The sequence below is a fragment of the Mustelus asterias genome, chromosome 1 (genome assembly GCF_964213995.1).
Source record: "Mustelus asterias chromosome 1, sMusAst1.hap1.1, whole genome shotgun sequence".
Lineage (NCBI taxonomy): Eukaryota > Metazoa > Chordata > Chondrichthyes > Carcharhiniformes > Triakidae > Mustelus > Mustelus asterias.
Genome location: NC_135801.1, coordinates 156,790,184 through 156,811,124, shown reverse-complemented (window position 1 = coordinate 156,811,124; position 20,941 = coordinate 156,790,184). Strand labels below are relative to the sequence as shown.

At 41.4% G+C, this 20,941-nt stretch overlaps 1 protein-coding gene across 1 annotated transcript in view; it reads right to left on the bottom strand.

Annotated features, from left to right (window-relative positions):
- The window catches only part of ube2r2 (ubiquitin-conjugating enzyme E2R 2), a 156,808-nt gene that overhangs the window by 26,864 nt on the left and 109,003 nt on the right, over positions 1 to 20,941 (bottom strand). The window contains exon 2 of the mRNA XM_078221185.1: positions 12,118 to 12,204. Within this exon, the coding sequence (XP_078077311.1) occupies positions 12,118 to 12,204 (87 nt within the window). The remainder of the gene's footprint in view (positions 1 to 12,117; positions 12,205 to 20,941) is intronic.

The following is a 20,941-nucleotide window of genomic DNA, read 5'->3' as shown; positions in this document are numbered from 1 at the left end:
AAAAACATGCTTCAAAACCTCCTTTTATAATAATACTTTCGATTAGCAAGTTGTATTCCAAAATCCTGTCCAGTTTTTCTGATTTACTCTCTTGAACAGGGCTTCCACGCCATTTCTACCAGTGAATCCAGTCCAGGATTTTATTCTAACCTCTATGATTTCTTTGCCTTAATTGTTGTCCAAATGGTCACAATTGCTTTAATTCAGAATTCCCAAATTCTTATCAAGATTGCATCAAACATTTTAGCTACTTCAGATGTCTGCTTCCCGCTTTAAATCTAGCTAATGTAATTGCCTTTAACTCAGAGCACTCTGTTCACCTTCGTCGAAGTCTTCTGAACAATACCTTGGTCTCTGTTCACTTAACTTCAGTCGTCTCAGACAGAATTTCTGTCACAATCCTCTGGTTATCTGAACTGTATCTGGTTCCTTAAGAAGCTTGCATCTTTGCAACTCCCTTGTCCTGTCCAGCTTCTCCGAGGCAGAGTTTAGAGCTTCTCACTCCTCACTGATCTGTCTCCACTTGCTCTGGCTTCCAGTTAAAATTAAAAACAAAGGAAAGCCCTCTCTCTCTGAGAAGATGGCCTCCTTTTGCTCAGCAATGCCCCTGCAACTATATTTATTCTTCACACCCTCTCTAAGCACAATGGGAATACAGTTCGAACTTAACCAATCACCACACACACAACACCTTTGTCCAGCATGAATCTAACTATAGGTTGCTATCAGGCAGTGAAATATTAAACAAAACCCATCTAAAACTAAACCTTAAAAAATGTCTCCCAATACGAATATAAATCTCTTAAAACTACCTTTGTTTTCCTACTTTCTTGGAGTCACAAATAGGCCAAGATGGTAAATTTTAAGTAAAGTTAAAGTAAAGTTTATTTATTAGTCACAAGTAAGGCTTACATTAACACTGCAATGAACTTACTGTGAAATTCCCCTAGTCGCCTGTTTGGGTCAATGCACTAACCAGCACATCTTTCAAACAGTGGGAGGAAACCCACGCAGACAAGGGGAAAATGTGCAAACGCAACACGGACAGTAACCCAAGCTGGAAATTGAACCTGGGTCCCTGGCACTGTGAGGCAGCAGTGCTAACACTGTGTTTCCTAAGGCTGTTAGTGAAATCAGTTGGATTTTCACAATATTATTTGTATACGTTTTTCCCTTCTACCAACCCCCCATTCACAAGTAGGGTTGGCAACTCTGGGTAGACATATTCCAGGAGTACCACATAGTTAAAGTTAAAGTTAATTTATTTGTCACAAGTAGGCTTACATTCACACTGCAATGAAGTTACTGTGAAAATCCCCTAGTCCCCATATTCTGGCGCCTGTTTGGGTACACTGAGGGAGAATTTAGCACGACCAATCCAGCTAACCTAACCTGTACATCTTTGGACTGTGGGAAGAAACCGAAGTACCCACAGGAAGCCCATGCAGACATGAGGAGAACGTGCAAACTCCGTACAGACAGTGACCCAAGCCGGGAATCGAACCCAGGTACCCGGTGCTGTGAGGCAGCAGTGCTAGCCTCTGTGCCACCATGTGGTTCGGGTCTCCAAATACCCCACCCTCAGGCTCCTATTTTGGTTACCCAATATGTCCATCCTCATGGCACAGTGTCGCCTTGTACCAATTATAAAGCAAATAGACTCTTTCTCGCCTGATTAAATGATTCTTTACTGTCAGTCAAACAGTCCCTTCAACGAACATCACCTCAGTTTTATTTTTATTTCAAGGTGCCGGTGATTTCTCTCCCAGCAACTTACAACTATATCCAAATGCCACACTTCTTTGTCATGCCCAATTATGTTCATCCCAGTGATAACCATGGCCTGAGTGAGATTTTCTTGACCAATCAGGCACATCTCATCTGAGCAATAATAGCCTTAAGTAATCACAAAATGTTCTGCACATTCACCATTACTCTATTACTTCTTACTGCAAGGCTAAATCGTGGGGTCATTTATCTGAGAGCGCCCTGTATTCCTGCCTTTTAGGTCACAAAAGCTGTCTTCAAATACTTTAGCTTTTAGCTGAACTGAGTATTTCAATGCTTGACATTATTTCCCATAATCCTTTTAACTTTACTTCAATTTATATTGTGTACTATTTCGACATTCAACGGCGATGAAGTGAAAATGGTCGAGAGCTTCAGGTTGCTAGGTGTTCACATCACCAACCACCTGTCCTGGTCCCTCCACACCGACGCTGTAGTTAAGAAAGCCCACCAACACCTCTACTTTCTCAGAAGGCTAAGCAAATTCGACATGCCTGCTATGGCTCGCACCAATTTTTATAGATGCACCACAGAAAGCATTCTTTCTGGTTGTATCACAGCTTGGTATGGCTCCTGCTCTGTCCAAGACCGCAAGAAACTACAAACGGTTGTGAATGTAACCCAGTCCATCACACAAACCAGCCTCCCATCCACTGACGCTGTCGACACTTTCTGCTGCCTCAGAAAAGCAGCCAGCATTATCAAGCACCCCAGACATGCTCTCTTCTACTTTCTTCCATTGGGAGAAAGATATAAAGTCTGAAAACACATACCAACTGAAGAACAGCTCCTTCCCTGTGGCCAGACTTTTGAATGGTCCTATCATATATTAAGTTGATGTTTCTCTTCACCCTATCTGCAACTGCAACACTATATTTTGCATCCTATCCTTGCCTTCTCCCCTATGTATTCTATGAACAGTGTCTTGTCTGTACAGCGTGCAAGAAACAATACTTTTCATTGTATCCCAATACACGCGACAATAATAAATCAAATATTTTCCCACCTTACTATACGACAAAAGAATTTCATAGAGTTGAGTGTTAATAATTGTACAAGTTCCTCGGGGCACTCAGAAGTGGGGATATTAGCTTACGATTGCACAATGTTCAGCACTATTTGCAACTCCTCAGCAGTTTGCATCCTTGCGTAATGAGATCTGGACAGACAGACAGACCTGGACTGGTAAGTGGCAAGTAACATGCATGCCACTCAAGTGTCAGGCAATGGACTATTTCCAACAAGAGAGAATCTAACCATTTCCCCCTGGACATTCAACAGCATTACCATCACTGAATCCCTCACCGCTAGCATCCTGGGAGTTACCACCAGCCTGAACTGAATTAGCCATATAAATACTGCAGCTACAAGAACAGATTACAGACTGGGAATTCTGTGGTAAGTAACTTACCTCCATACTTCAAAGCACAGGTCAGGATTGTGATGGAAGAGTGTGTAGCTCCTCAACCATCTTAAATATTCACTCTTTCCACTACCAGTGCATAATGATAGCAGTGTGTACAATTATAAGATGCACGGCAGCAACTTGCTAACCCTCCTTCAACAGCATCTTCCAAACCCATGACCACTATCACCAGACGGACAAGAGCAGCAGAAGCACGAGAAGATCACCACTTGCAAGTTCCCCTTCAAGTCACACACCACCTTGACTTGCAATTATATTGCCATTACTTCCAGATGGACTGAAGCAATTCTTGGGCAATTAGGGATGGGCAACATATGCTGGCCTTGCCAGTAATGTATACATGCAATGAAAGTATAAATTAAGTAAATAACGGTTAGATAGACTTGGCAGGATAGGTTACATGCCATAACTACAGTTTGTAGGAATTTGTGGAAAGTACTGCGATTCAGGGCAATCATATCCACAGTTTGAGAAACTTTAGCTTAAAGTTATTAAGCTGGAATCTGTCATGCAGACATTCCAGGACATCAGAAAAGGGAGGAGTTACCTGGACACTTTTTTTCCAGGACACATCATACTCCTTAAGTTAGGTAGCACTTTGGAATTGGTCAATGGTCAAGAACAAGAGGGTATGACTGCAAGGCAGAAAGGTATGGGGTCCAGCACGCAGTGATGAAGGATTCATGGCCTTTGCAATTGATCCAACATGTGCATGGTACTTGCTGCCTATAATGGATGAAAACAACTCTAGAGTGTATGGGAAAACTAACCTTAGCATCATAGTGCAGGAAGTTGGAAAGGAATGTGGCATTGATGGGGGACAATATAGTCAGGGGAATAGACACTGTTCTCTGCAACCATGACCAGATTTCATAGAATCGCTACAGTACAGAAGGAAGCCATTCGGCCCATCGAGCCAGCACTGACAACAATCCCACCCAGGCCCTTTCCCCGTAACCTCACATATTTACTCTGCTAGTCCCCCTGACATTAAGGAGCAATTCAGCATGGCCAATCCACCTAACTTGCACATCTTGAGTGTGGGAAGAAACTGGGACACCTGGAGGAAACTCATGCAGACACAGGAGAGAACGTGCAAACTCCACACTCCACGTGCAAACTGACACAAGGCAGGAATTGAACCCAGGTCCCTGGCAGTGTGAGACAGCAGTGCTAACCACTGTGTCACCATGCCAATTTCTGAAGATTGTATTGCCTGCCCTGTGCCAGGATTAGAGACAACTTCACATGGCTGGTGAAGAACCTGGAAGTGGAAGGGGGAGGATCCAGTTGTCATTGTCCAGATCGTAACCATGACATAAATAGAATCAGGAGTGATGTGCTGCTGAGAGTCTGAGGATTTTGGGTCCAAATTAAAAAGCAGATCCTCAATAGTGATTTCTACGCACGTCAACTGGCATAGGGATAAGCCGATTAGAATGTGTGGGAGGAAGGGGTTTTGATTCATGGAGCATCGATACCAGTACTGGCGAAACAGGGTGCAGTTCTGTTGGGATGGGCTCCACATAACCTAGGCTGGAACCAGTGTCAAATAATTAGGACAGTGGATAGAACTTTAAAAGTAATGAAGGAGAGTGAGAATGGGGGTGGGTGGTTTCAAGAAAGGGCAAGGTCAAAAGCAAGAAACATTCTGGAAATAATGGAGAATCAAGGGTCTAGCAAGAACTATGAAGTTAAAGAAATCAGTATAATTAAATAAATTGTGCTGAAGTGAGAGAGACGAAATAGCGATAAATCCTCTCGAGCAACCTGCACCAGGTTTGATTTTCCAGAATTCCAAGATACCCAATGTTCCCTTTTTCTCAATGTTTTCCCTGTATTTTCTCTCTTGGGCATGCTAGAATTCTCTAAGGGCATTGAAGGAAATGGTCCACGTTAAATGCTTAAGATCTAAATTTATTAATTTTCCCCTTGCACCACCTAAAGCATTTTCTCTGCACACAGATTTGGTCTTTGAATTGTTGCCACATCTTAATGTTTAAACTAAATGTGTTGAGATTTCTACATGAATTGGAGATGCCGGCATTGGACTGGGGTAAACACAGTAAGAAGAAGTCTCACAACACCAGGTTAAAGTCCAACAGGTTTATTTGGTAGCACAAGCCACTAGCTTTCGGAGCTACAAGCCATAGGTGGAGGACCCCCTCAGAATTTACTTGCCAAACATTACGGTATATGATAAAGATTTCACTACAATGTATGATATAAAGGCCTGTATTCTCCAGAGTTTTGATTAATGACGGGTGATCTAATGACACGTACAGAAAAGTGAATGGGATAGACAAAGTAGATGCTACTAAGAGGTTTCCCCTTGTTGGAGAGTCCAGAAGCTGTGGATGTAATTTCAAAATTAAGACTGACAGGAGGAGAAATCTTTTTACTCAGAAGGTTGTGAATTTTTGGAATTCTCTTCCCCTGAAGGTTGAGAAAGTTCAGTCATTGAGTACGTTTAAAGTAGCGATTGATAAGATTGCCAATGGTGTAAAGGGATATGGGAAAAGACACAAACGCATGATCAGTCATACTAAATGGTGGAGAATGGGCTAAACAGCATACTCCTGCTCCTATAGATTGACTGAAGAAGCTGGGGTTGTTCTCCTTAGAGAAGGTGGAGGGGAATTATGAGGGGTTGAGACAGAGTGGATAGAGAGAAACTGTTCCTACTGGTGGAAGGTTTGAGAACCGAAGGATACCGGTCTAAGGTGAATGACAAAAGAATCAATGACATGACATGAGGAAAATTTTTTTTAAATGCAGTGAATGATCAAAACCTGGGATGCACTACCTCGAACGTGTGGTAGAGGCAGATCAATCAAAAACAAATTGGGTAAATGCCTGAAGAGAAAAAAAATTGCAAGGCAAAAAGAGTGGACAAATCGGATTAGCCAAGTTGCATAGAGCGCATCATAGGTTGAACTATATCTTTCTGTGCTATAACCATTCTATGATGCTATGCAAGAAGGAGGAGAAAAAAAGCTTCGATATTTTGGGAATCAGTTGTAACAACATGAATTCTGCAGTTGTTTCATTTTATTAGCTGTCCCTTTAGACTAGGCACAGAAACCTCAAGTTCAGGAGTAAAACATGTGAAATTTGTAATGTCATTTTTCACAGGCATGTGCAGGTGATTTTCATGTCATCATGATTGACTCAGGTCTAAATATGCCAGTGTGCTTTTTTAAATGAGGATTTCAGAGTTGGAAAACCCTTGGCTTGTTAAGGAGGATTAAGTTTTGAACAGTCATGTTAGTAGAGTTGAAACTCAAATCATAATAGAAAAGTTTGAGCCAATTCCCACATCAGTTTTTTAAAATTTTGTTCATGGGATGTGAGCGTTATTGGTTGGACCAGCCCATTCCTGAGGGCATTTAAGAGCTGTGGATCGGGAGTCACATGTAGGTCAGACCAGGTAAGGATGACAGATTTATTTCCCTAAAGGATGTTAGTGAACCAGATTGGGGTTTTTTAACGACTAGAGAGCAAGGGAAGTCCAGATTAAACTGCATTTATTTCAATGCAAGGGGCCTGATGGGCAAGGCAGATGAACTCGGCATGGATGGATACATGGGACTGGGATATTATAGCTATTACTGAAACATGGCTAAGGGAAGGACAGGTCTGGCAGCTCAATGTTCCAGGGTACAAATGTTATAGGAAAGATAGAACAGGAGATGAGAGAGGAGGGGGAGTAGCACTTTTGATTAGGGAAAGTAGTGAGGGGGGATATATCCAAGGGTTTGGTCACTGAGTCCATACGAGTAGAACTGAGGAATAAGAAGGGGGAAATCACTTTGATAGGGTTGTACTATAGGCCCCCAAATAGTCATTGTCCAAATAGGTTGTACTTTAGGCCCCCAAATTGAGGAGCAAATATGTAAAGAGATTACAGATAGCTCCAAGAAAAATAGGGTGGTGATAGTAGGGGATTTTAACTTTCCCAACATTGACTGGGACAGCCATAGTATTAGAGGGTTGGATGGAGAGAAATTTGTTGAGTGTGTTCAGGAGGAATTTCTCATTCAGTTTGTGAATGGCCCAACTAGAGAGGGGGCAAAATTTGACCTCCTCTTGGGAAGTAAGGGCAGGCAGGTGACAGAAGTGTTAGTGAGGGATCACTTTGGGGCCAGTGACCATAATTCCATTAGTTTTAAAGCTATGGAGAAAGATAGGTCTGGCCCAGAAGTTAAAATTCTAAATTGGGGTGATGTGGGGGGCCAATTAAGCTAATAAACACATAACCATAGATTTAGGAACACTAACATGATACTAACTTCAGAATGAATGATCTTGGACTATGGGGACGTAAACCAGCCAGGGTTGTTGCCATAGAAGACATCTCTGTATGGTTAACAAATATTTCTCATTTAAAACATATATTTTGAATTTACAAGATGGATGTGTTTTGTGAAACTTGTCAGTGACAAAATACAGGGAGAGGGAAGAAACATTAGTTCCACTGAAAGCAGTAATGCTATCAGCAGCAGTCGGGAACAAGATGGCTACCAATGCTAGCCTTATGAATAGGGTCATACAACTCCAAGAGATAATGCAGGTGGCGAACAGACAAGAAGAATTTCTCAGGGTCGGACAAGAGTCAGCAGGGTTTAATTCGGTGGGAATCATTTCACTGTCCAGTGTCCCATATTGCTGGGCAACAAAAGGGAAGTAACGTCCGTAATATAATAACAAATGAAATCCCATTAGGTCATGATGTGTATTGTCATTAGCTGGAGTTAATGGCAGGATGATTATTGACTGATTTGTATTAATGTTTACTGGATAATGCCCACCGGAAAGGTAGGCAATATGATTTTGAGAATGTATAATTTCCTTCACACGGGCATTGTTCTTCAGACGGATATCTGGCTGCCCGCATTCTATGCCTTGAGTGCAGGGCTTCCTCACATCATTCTCCCATTCGATCGTTTGGCACATCTTCAACATCAGTACACTGTATTTTGAGTCTTTGTATTGAGCTTAAGTTTGAGCAAATCCATAGCCTGGAGAGGAAACCCCTGTCTACATGGGGCAAGGCCAATTTTGATGGTATTAGACAGGAACTTGCAAAAGTTAATTGGGGGAGTCTATTGGCAGGATAAGGGACGGCTGGTAATTGGGAGGCTTTCAAAAATGTATTAACCAGGGTTCAAGGTAAACACATTGCTCTTAGAGTGAAGGGCAAGGCTGGTAGAAGTAGGGAACCCTGGATGACTCGGGATATTGAGGCCCTGGTCAAGGAGGCGGCACATGACATAGAAAACTAGAAAGGCCTTTGACAAGGTACCGCACGGTAGGTTGTTCCATAAGGTTAAATCTCATGGAATCCAGGGTGAGGTAGCCAAAGCTGGGATCAAGTGGATCCCTTGAAGAATATAAGAGGGTGTAGGAGTAGAGTTAAGACAGAAATCAGGAGGGCAAAAAGGGGACATGAGATTGCTTTGGCAAATAAGACAAAGGAAAATCCAAAGAGATTCTACAAATACATAAAGAGCAAAAGAGTAACTCGGGAGAGGATCAACAAAGTCATCTATGTGCAGATTCACAAGAGGTGGGTGAGATCCTAAATGAATATTTCTCATCAGTATTTACTGTTGAAAAAGACATGGATGTTAGGGAACTTGGGGAAATAAATAGTGATGTCTTGAGGAGTATACATATAACAGAGAAGGAAGTGCTGGAAGTCAAACTGCATCAAGGTAGATAAATCCCTGGGACCTGAAGAAGTGTATCCCAGGATGTTGTGGGAGGCTAGGGAGGAAGCTGCGGGTCCCCGAGCAGAGATATTTGAATCATCGACAGCCACAGGTGAGGTGCCTAAAGATTGGAGGGTGGCAAATGTCGTGCCTTTGTTTAAAAAGGGCTGCAGGGAAAAGCCTGGGAACCACAGGCTGGTGAGCCTCACATCTGTTGTGGGTAAGTTGTTGGAAGGTATTCTGAGAGACAGGATCTACAGGCATTTAGAGAGGCAAGGACTAATTAGGGACAGTCAGCTTGGCTTTGAGAATGGAAAATCATGTCTCACAAATTTGATTGAGTGTTTTGAAGGGGTAACCAAGAAGGTAGATGAGGGCAGTGCAGTTGATGTTGTCTACATGGACTTTAACAAGGCCTTTGACAAGGTACCGCACGGTAGGTTGTTCCATAAGGTTAAATCTCATGGAATCCAGGGTGAGGTAGCCAAATGGAGACAAAATTGGCTGGATGACAGAAGACTGGGTGTATGTAGAGAGTTGTTTTTCAAACTGGAGGCCTGTGACCAGCAGTGTGCTTCGGATCAGTGCTGGGTCCACTGTTATTTGTCATTTATATTAATGATTTGGATGAGAATATAGGAGGCATGGTTAGTAAGTTTGCGGATGACACCAAGATTGGTGGCATACTGGGCAGTGAGGAGGGTTATCGAGGATTGCAGCGGGATCTTGATCAATTGGACCAGTGGGCTGATGGAGTTTAATTTAGATAAGTGCAAGGTGGTGCATTTTGGTAATCGAACCAAGGCAGAACTTACTCAGTTAATGGTAGGGCGTTGGGGAGTGCTTTAGAACAAAGAGATCTAGGGGTACAGGTTCATAGGTCCTTGAAAGTGGAGTCACAGGTGTGCAGAGTGGTGAAGAAGGCATTCACAATGCTTGGTTTCATTGGTCAGAACCTTGAATACAGGAGTTGGGAAGTCTTGTTGAAGTTGTATAAGACATTGATACGGCCACACTTGGAACACTGTGTACAGTTCTGGTCACCCTATTATAGAAAGGATATTATTAAACTAGAAATAGTGCAGAAAAGATTTATTGGGATGCTACCAGGACTTGATGATTTGAGTTATAAAGGAGAGGCTGGATAGACTGGGACTTTTTTTCTCTGGAGCATAGGAGGCTTCGTGGTGATCTTATAGAGGTCTATAAAATAATGAGGGGAATAGATCAGCTAGATATAGTCAATATCTTTTCCCAAAGGTACGGGAATCTAAAACTAGAGGGCATAGACTTAAGGTGAGAGGGGAGCGATACAAGAGAGTCCTGAGGGACAGATTTTTTCACACAGAGGGTGGTGAGTGGAACAAGCTGCCACAAGTACTAGTAGAGGTGGGTACAATTTTGTCTTTTAAAAAGCGTTTGGGTATAGAGGGATATGGGCCAAACACGGGCAATTGGGACTAGCTTAGTGGTTAAAAACAAAGGAGCGGCACAGACACGTTGGGGCGAAGGGCCTGTTTCCATGCTGCAAACCTCTGACTAATCAACAATGGTTTCATGGCCATCATTAGACTTTTTTTTAATTCCAGATTTTTACTGAATTCAAATTTCACTACCTGCTATAGTGGGATTCGAATCCAGGTTCCCAGAACATTACTCTGGCTCTCTGGATTACTCATCCAATGACAGTACCATTGCACCATTGCCTCTATAACAACTGTGTATATAAAAACAGGCAGATACTGGACATTTTATAATCGGTTTTCTTTTTGAGAAGATGGATGTTGAAATGTCAATTGTTTTGTGTAGTAGCCAATTAAATATTAGGAATGTCAAAATACTCTAGATATTCAAATTGAAACAAGCTGCTCAAAACTTGATCGATTAATTTTAGCTGCCTTCGAAAGCATATTCTTGAACTAGGGTTGAGAGAATAATTAATTACAGGGATGATTTTGGTGCCTGAGCCTCTAACCTATAGGATAAACTAGCAGGGTTAAACCGTAAAGTCTTGAAGAAAAGGTCAAGGGGAAATTAGATTTTAGAAATCCAGAGCATTTCCAAGGATAATCTCAGAAGTGACTGACCTCAGCCGCGACAGGAAAAAAAGCATTGCAGCTGGTGGGAAGGGATTGTTTCATGAACTGTGTAACATAATTTAAAAATCAGATGATCCCATATTCCTTTTTAAATTCCCATATGCAAATGATTATTCCAAATCAGAATTGCAGTACTCTCAAAACACCCAAGTACTTGAGGAAAATACAGAAGTTGTTAATGGTCTATTCCAGGTTGCATGTTCACAAATGTCATTCAACACGCTCACCTCACCTGTGTCAATTAATTAATGGCCCATTTATAACTTGACTCCAATGGCCCACCTTAGTCTGTAGCTCGTAATACCCTTGTGTAACAAGCATCTGGGAGGGGGAGGCGGGAGATGTGGGAAGTAATCTTCCACATTTTCATGGCTGTGTTTGTGAATAAGTGTTTTCAAAGATCACAAATAAATAGCCCAGATTATATCCGCTTATTTTGGACTGTCTCAACAAATGAAAGTTTCCTGCTACCTATCCGATTAAATTGCTATAATTATTTAAACATCTCAGTTAGGATGCCCCTTAATCTTCATGTCTACTCTATCAGTCCTCAGACTTAAACTCTTTCAGTCCCAGTATCACTCTGGTGAATCTTTGTTGCACCCTCTCCTCGGCCAACATATCCTACCCGTGATGCAGTGCCCAAAACTGAATGCAGTTCTCCAGATGGGATTTAAAAGCAGAGGTCTACACAGCTCTAAGATAATTTCTATCCCTTTTGATTCCAATCCTTGTGATAAAAGCCAAGAAGCTTTTTAAAATTATGTGTATATATATCCGATAACCTTTAGTAATGTCCATATTTGGACCACTAAATTTCTGCTCATGATCAGTGGTCATTGACCTGAAATGTTAACCAAGTTTCTCTCTCCACAGATGCTGCCTGACTTGCTGAGCATTTCCAGCATTTTAGGTTTCTATTTGGATTTTTGAGCATTCTTGGTATGTTGCTTTTGTTCTACTTAACAGCTGCTGTGGTACTTTTTAAAAATGACAAAGATTAAGTGAAGTCAGTAGCTTACAGTGATGCTTTCGAGTACTCATCTTAAAGTTTCAAGAAACGCCAAATTATAATTTTAGTGAAACTTACCTCATAAATATTTGGGTGCCACATTTTTGTCAGAAATCTGAAGGTTGGTGGAGAATATGGATAATCTATTGGGAATTTCAGATGAGCCTAGGAGAAAATAGAAGGCATGGTCAAAATATGCTCCTTTTAGAATGGCTGTAGAGTTTATTAACTCAGCATAGAAATGAGGTTTGATATACAATTACACCAAAAAATCATTAATAAAATAACAGTAAAGAAGAAAATAATGGCACAGAGGAGTGACAATTTCCCTTACCAGATGGTTTCCTTTCCTGGGATTTAAAGGAAGGTGCTGAGAACATTGCAGATGCACAGCTATAGATTACTGAAAGTTCTCCCGATTCAGGAATTGTTCTTTTAGATTGGAAAATTGCTCGTTACTTTTTTTTCGAAAAAGAGGAAAACCAGGGAATTATAGATGTTAGCCTTAACATTGATCATCAGGAAATTACTGGAATCTTGAATTGAGGATAAGGTGGCCTTGGAAATATTCAGCATCATAGATTGGGTTTGTAAATGTCATGACTGACAAATCTGATGACATTAGTTCTGAAAAGTTGGGTAGGGGCATGTCTAAGGATGTTATTTATACTTCACAGGACACATTGAATAAAGTCCCTACTCCTGCTCCTATGTTCATGTGTCCCTTGTAAGAGACTTATAGCTAGAACTGAACTCATGGAATTGAAGGCAAATTAATGACTTGTTTAGGAAGTTTGGTGAGTGGCAGGAGACAAAGTTTAGGGATAATGAGCAGGTACTTGAATTGGTAGAATCTGACTCGTGGTGTCCTACAAGGATGTGTGTCAATATTTATTGCATTTATTAACTTAAATGATGGGACAGAAAGCCATATATCCACATTTGCCAATGACACAAAGATAGGCAACATTGTAAGCAAGCAATTAAAAAAAATTGATCAAATGAAATGAGTAAAACTGTGGCAAATGGATTTCAATGTAGAAAAAGCTTTGACAAAGGGTCATCTGGACTCAAAACTCTTTTCTCTCCTTACAGATGCTGCCAGACCTGCTGAGATTTTCCAGCATTTTCTCTTTTGGTTTCAGATTTCAGCATCTGCAGAGATTTGCTTTTATTTTTTAGAGAACATAATCAAACAGGTTAATGGAATTCCAGCCTTTATTTCTAGAGGACTAGAATACAAAGAGGCAGCAGTCAGCTTTCAGCTATACAGGGCCTTGATTAGGCCAGGAATCACTATTATTAATCTGAGCACCAAAGTTTAGGAAGGATGCATTGATCCCAGATGTAGTGCCATGTAAATTTACCAGAACAACAACTAAACTCCAAGGATTAAATTGCAAGGGGATATTACACAAACTGGGATTGTGTCCCCAGAGGACAAGGGGTGATTTAAGCGAAATTTTTAAGATACTAAGGGGAACACAAAGGGTAAATAGAGAGGAACGAATGACATAGGTCTCTAATATGAGATTCAGGTATTAAAAGGGGGAAATAAAACAGGAACTTACAGATTTTTAACTAATGTTGTAAGGTGAATATTAAAGTTTCCCTGAAACTAATAGCTCCATTGTCTTAGCCACTAATTGTAGCAAAACATCTTGTGCTCCAACAATTGCAGGACGTCTGAATTAGGAGGCAGAAAACTAGCCAAAGCTCCTACTCGTGATCACTGTATCGTGACTTCATGCTGCATTCTCATTCTGGCTGGTAGAGATCAACTATCATAGTAGAGATCACAGGTCAAACCGGAGATATTTCAGTTCTGCATGGCTTGGCAACTTACTGGATAACATTCACTTAAACAACAGGGGAGCAAAGTGTACTTTCAAAGCTGCAGTGCACAGATGACAACAACTTGCATTTATATAGCGCCTTTAACATAGTAAAACAGACCAAGGCACGGCACTTCACAGGGGCATTATCAAACAAAATCTGACACCAAACTGCAGGAGAAGATATGAAGACATATCAACAAATGCTTGGTCAAGGAGGCAAGTTTTAAAAGAGTGTCTTAAAGAAGGAAAGAGAGGTAGAGAAATGTAGTGGTTAAGGGAGGTGAATGCCAGAGCTTAGGGTTTATGCAGCTAAGGTACAGCTGCCAATGGTGAACCAATTAAAATCAAAGATGCTCAAGAGGCCAGAATTAGAGTACAGTGATCTCAAAGCTTTGGGGCTGGAGAAGATTACAGAGATAGGGAAAGGGGAGACAATGGAGCAATCTGAAGAGTAAGGATTTTAAAATCCAAGCATTGTTTAACAAAGAGCCAATGAAATCAGCGAGCATAGGGGTGATAGATGAACAGGTCTTGGGAAAAGTTAGGTTGTGGGCAGCAGAGTATGGGTGACCTCAAGTTTTTGGAGGGCGAAAGATGAGAGATTAGTCAGGATTGAGGTGGAACAATCAAGTCGAGAGGTAACAAAGGCATAAGCGTTTCAGCAGATGAGACAGAGCCAGAGAGTCAGGCGGTGTGATGTTGGCAGAAATAGATGGTCTCCGTGATGGTCAGAAGTACATCTCAATATCAAGTATGACAAGTTGTAAGCAGTCTGGTTCAGCAGAGAGATGGATAGCATCAGTGACTAGGGAATGGAGCTGGCAAGGAGGACTGAAGAGAGTGGTTTTGGTCTTTCCAATATTTAGCTGCAGAAAATTTCTTCTCATCCTGTACTTTTATGTCAGATATAAAAACAAATTAGAGACAGTGGCGGGATCGAGAGGGGTATGGTGAGGTACAGCTGGGCATCATCATTGCACATGTGGAACCTGACACTGATTTTGATTTGATTTGATTTATTGTCACATGGATTGGGATACAGTGAAAAGTATTGTTTTGAGATTATGTTGCAAAGTGCTGAATTTAAATGAGAATTTGGATGAGGAATTGAAATGTGAGATCCTTCGGGCCCAGAAGAAATAATGGGGTGGGAAGAGAAGACATTGCAAGTGATTTCCTAGCTACGATTGGATAGATAAGGAGCCAGGCAAGTGTAATCATCCACTTATTGACTTTTCCTTCTGAGAATTTTATAATACTGATTAGATTTGGTAACCATGATGTGGAGAAAAAGTTTTTGTTCAAGTTTATTTATTCGTCACAAGTCAGGCTTACATTAACTCTACAATGAAGTTACTGTGAAATTCCCCTAGTTGCCACACTCCGGCACCTGTTTGGGTCAATGCATCTCACCACCTGGCATTGGACTGGGTTGGACACAGTAAGAAGTCCAACAAGTTTATTTGGAATCACGAGCTTTCAGAACGCTGCTCCCTCATCAGGTGAGTGGGTGAGTGAGTAGATTTAGTAGGAGTGTGTGGAGTTTGCACATTCTCCCTGTGGGTTTCCTCCGGTTTCCTCCCACAGTCCAAAGATGTGCGGGTTAGGTTGATTGGCCATGCTAAATTGCCCCTTAGTGTCCCAGGATGTGTGGATTAGCGGGGTAAGTGTGTGGGTTATGGGGATAGGGCCTGGGGTGGGATTGTGGTCAGTGCAGACTGGATAGGTCAAATGGCCTCCTTCAGCACTGTGGGTTTCTATAATTCGGTAATCAATCCTTTTTGAAATTGTGGGTCTTCAAAGCTTAGTGTTTGGGAGAAGTTTTTAAATCAAAATATTACATCAAGTCAGCTCTTCTTTAAGTGCCTAAAATGGAATGCTCATTAAAAGGATAAATTGCAGTTTGGAGAAACTGCGTCTTCACAGGATTGTTTACAACATGAGGCAATCTTACAGCAGAAGTTTGTTGCAGGGGAGAGAGATATCTGGCTCTTCAGCAGTGAAAAATGCATTCTGCTGATAGATTAGTTTCAAGTGCCACTGGCCGACAGAGATGGCCTATTCTAATCAGAGTTCTCAGTACAGCTGTTAGAAACGTCAGCTGACTTATTCTAAATGTGTACACAAACAAACTGGTCTCTTCACAGCTTCTGCTTAGCCTGTCACTACAAGAATCCTCAATGTACAATTTAACTATGACCTTAGAAAGACACCAACCTTATATTACAAGTATTTATAGGCATATTCTGTTAACTTTCTCCTTCAGAGTTTCCCCTTAGTCTATCTCTTCCAAAGTGATGACTCATACTCAGCTATGTTTCCACAAGTGCCTGTATTGCTTTAGCATGTCCGACAGTGGCTATAACCTGCCTGGGCAAGCACAGCTCCAATAACACTCAAAGCTCAACACCATCTGGGAAAAAGCAGCTGTTTGATTGGGCACCTCATCCACCACTGGCTCACAGTGGCAACAGTATGCACTGCATACAACATGCACTGCAGCATTTCCTCAACAGTTCCTTCAACAGCACCTTCCAAATCCGCAACCTCGGCCATCAAGAAAGACAAGGGCAGCAGACACGAGGACCAGCAGTTCCCCTCCAAGTCACTCATGATCCCGACTTGGATTAAGGGATGGTGCTGTTTTTCATTACCCTCAGGTCTAAAGATGCAAGGATATTACATCTCCTGAGGCAATTAACCACAAAGACCACAGATTAAATTTGTGTCTTAGTAACGCCATGTAGCACATCTTATATATTCTGAATTTTAACATACACATCTTAATTTCATCATTTTGGAATAGTTAACAGTGATAGCTATTTTTAGTTAACTCAGTCCACTAACGCTTGAGAAAACAAACTTAAAAAGTACTTCTTGAAAAAAAAACATTAAATTGTGTGAAAGATGCTTGAGAAAACAAAATTAAATCTCAAGTATACTATGAGGGGGTCAATTTTTATTCCAAGCCAACTTACTGTCGAAATGACATAAACATACCAATTGTGCTAAAAAAAAATCATATTTTATCCTATCTTGTACTGTAAAACAAAAGAAAAGCAATTCATCACTTGAACCACCAGGGGAGACAACACATTTATTGCCAGTTGTCTCTGCCTGAGGGCAGCTTCAGCAATCAAGGGCAGTACTAAATATGACCTGACACAGCTAATAGATACTGCTGCCTAGCAACAGAAACTGCATTCTCATGCAGCAACGCAAGCTGCCAGGCTATCTATTATCAGGGCCAGCATTAAGACAAACTGCTATATCACAACCTTGGATCCTGGATAAAATGCTCACATGGACAGCTGGGCAAAGGTTTGTTGACAAATCTGAGGCAGACCGGTAATGAATTCACAAGCAAGTTAGCGTTAGCTGGTATCGTCTGACCTTCACATTTGCATATTGAAACAAAACTTTAACTTTCTAAATTCCATTGCGCTCTGGAGAACTGATCATCAAGTCTAAAAGCAAAGCAACCGTAGTTCCAAAGTTGACTTAAGGCCTCATCAGATCAAACCGGGGGAACAAGTGACACTTTGGGTTTAAGTTTCCATAAACTGGCTCCTGTTTTGACTGGATTTATTCCATATTTACTTTCTAGATTCAACTGCAATATTTTTCCCCTCAAATGTGTCATTTATTTGCTTCCATCTGGTTGAAGGATGCTGAAAGCTGTCCAGTATCAATCAGACGATGTTCATGTTAACAGTGAAAGTGATCCAGGGGATATCACCAGCTCACTTAATCTTACTCACATTCACCTTCAGCTGTGTTAAGCCAAACAGCAAAGAGGGATGGGAATATTAATGCTGTTCCCCCTTTCCTAACCGAGAGTCAAAATTCAGATCAAATTGTGGTCCAGCAGTGATCAGTTAACACAGATTGGAAATTAAACAAAGTCTTCGTGTTCTGCATAGTTCACAGCTACCCAGTGAACCAGTGTGGGAGCAGACAATATCTTTGTTTAATTCCTTTTGAAGTCACAGGGGATGCACTAATCTTTCTTTTGGAAACAGTGAAATAAATTGAATGACACTGAATGACCAGGGCAACATGACCAAATACCTTTGTCATTTTAGAGCTCTCTGGATTAATTCACTTCTCTTAGAACACTGGAGGTGATATCTAATTTGATTGTCTGAGCAATTTCTATTGAAGAACAAATATTCACAGGTAAATGATTTACAATGCTCATTTTTCTTTCGATTCAGTGAAGATCTCTCTCGATCCAAGAATCTATCTTCAGCTTTAGATAAATGATATCCCCTGACCAATCAGCTCCATCTTTCTCAATTCCTCCATTGAATTCATGCTATTGAACTGCTTGTTCGATATCCAGTTGTGGATTAGATGCATTTTTTCACTGGCTAAACATTAAGCAGACTCATCTTTGATACCATCACGAACACTAACTCTGTGATTGATTCTCCCCTTGTCAACATGCCTCAGGTCAAACAAGACTCTTCGTAAACATGGTGTTTTATTCAATTTCAAACTGAACTTCCTCCCCTTTACAAAGGCCACCCAAAGTCACCTCCATAACACCCGCCACCTCTGCTTCTGTCCATCCACTGCTGAAATTCTCATCTATGCGCTTATCAATTTTGGACTCAACTGTTGTAATGCTCTCCTGGTCAACCTCCCATTCACCACAATTTGTAAAACTCAGCTCAGCTGCCGAATCCAATCCCAAACTAAGCCCTGTTCAACCATCACTTACTTCCTTGCCAACTTAGTGGCCTGCACTCCCTCACGCTGGGTAAACAGTTGCTTGTGTTGAGTGCACTGCTGGGCATTTCTCCAGTTTTACAGGGAAGTTTATAATTCAGTTATTCTCACTGACACAAGGGAAATAACCCAGTAACATTTGAAATTGGGATAACTGACTAATTTATTGTGGGGGGAATGGGGCAGAAAGTACCTCTGCAAGCTAGGAGAGTTTGTGCTCATCATTAACAGTAGACTCAGAAAGGAAGAAATATTGCATTTAGCATGAAATATAATTATTGAAGAGTGGTCACTGTTGCAATACAAGATGTAGGAAATCAGTAAACATAAAATTGGCTCCTTCAGAATCACATGTTCTTGTGGTTGTTTGGGCTAAGATTCACCTGCCTAACCTGTGGCAGAGTCTGCAGCTTCAGGATTGGTCTATTCAGCCACTGCAGAACCCTGTCCCTGGAGTGGAAGCAAGTAATCCTCAACTCTGAAGGGCTGCCAAAGAAGAGACTCAGAAGGGCTAAATGCAGGGATATGATGAAAATATGCTAGTTATATTCCCCCCAGCAATTTTGTATGAGGTGAAATGTTGTGCAACGTATGAGAGGCAAAACACACTGTGATTTTACGCATTTTATGGAAGATGATAGTATTGAAGATTTGTTTCTGTACCTCTTGTTGTGCCCACCACCCCCCTCCCTTAACAAAATAGTTGATCTCATCCCCGCATAATCCACAAGTGTTCTGTCCTATCTTTGGTCATGGAAGGAGTATGGCACATACAGCTGTGATGAGCTCCATGAGGCTGTTCAGAGTACAGCTGCGGTGAGTCTCTCCGTGAGGCTGTTGGGAGTAAGTGAAAGAAAATTCTGAAGATTTAACTCATGCTCAGGTCCTGGAGTAAAGGGATTAAAATCACTGAATGCAGTCGGGGTTCCCCTGTGAATTAAGTACAGCCTGCTTCCCTGGGAAGCTGTCAAGTTGTCTTACTGCAGTTCCCACAATTGTGGATGGGCACAAACAAGCTGACCAAGAGGGTGAGAACTCAACCACAAGGTGGTAGCCATAACAGCAGGTGTAGACGTTTGGATGGTGTAGCCATGCAGGTGCGCCTCAGCGGTAATTAATTATTAAAGAAGCATACAGAAGCTGTAAACTGGTTAACTATATTCACCTGACATAAATGAAGTAATCAGAACAATTGTTGTAATTGGATATCTGACTTCAGGCAGATGTATACTTGTGATTGGTATATGCAAATTACATGCAAGATAACCAAAGGCATTATTGCACACTGGGAGCCAAAACACTCGGTGGGGACAAGGATCAGGGGTAAGCTGGGCTGTTATTGTCTGCCCCCAAGACAACTATAACAAGGAGGTAGGGCCTCTCCAGGATATTGCGGTATTGGTTTTACAGGGAAGGGCATAATTTGTCAGCTAATTGTTGGAGGGGCAAAATCTTGTGAACTCTCTCATGTCTGACCCCAAATCCACTTGAGCAGAGACTTCCTCAGAGCCAGATTGGAGAGAGGTCCAATAGATCTGGTATAATCTTCTTGGATGCTAAGAACTCTGTCAAGGTTGAGAGTGTGCTGTGACAACGGTGTGTCATTTGCCCCATGAAGGTCTCCAATAATGGCATCTGTGCATGGAGGTTAGCAGGGCAATCCTAATCTCCATTACCAGAGAAAATGGTTGGATAAGGTAACCTCCTCCAAAACTCAAATCCTGCCATGGAAGCTTTTAAATTCACTTTGTAAATAAATCTGGAATTTAAAAAAAACTAGCCTTGGTAATGGTAACCATATCTACTGGATTGTTGTAAAACCCCATCTGGTTTATTTGTGCCCTTTAAGAAAATTGCCATCCTTAACTGTCTGGTCTATATGCAAGTCCAGTGGCATACTAATACGGTTGCCATTTAACTGCCCTCTGCAATGGTCAAGCAAGTCACTCAGTTCAAGGCAATTATTGCCAGCAATGCCCATATCATGCAAATGAATTAAAAACTAAAAAGCATGCCAAAAAACATTAAGCTAACTCACAGAAGCCCTTGGCTCCTGGCTGCTCTTGAAATTTAATTTTCAATGACATCCTACTTGTATTCCAATACAGAAGTCCATCATAAATTTCTGTAGTTTCTTGATGAGTTAAGTGCCATATGTCCTCTATATTACTCTAATTGAAATATGTGGGAAATAACCCAATCACATTTGAAGTTAGGATGGCTGATTAACTTACTGCGGTGCAGTGGGGTGGGAAGTAAATATTCAAGAAAGAGTTAGAGATTGTGCTCATTGTTGGGCCCCCTGACATTCCAGGGCTCTACACTTTCCA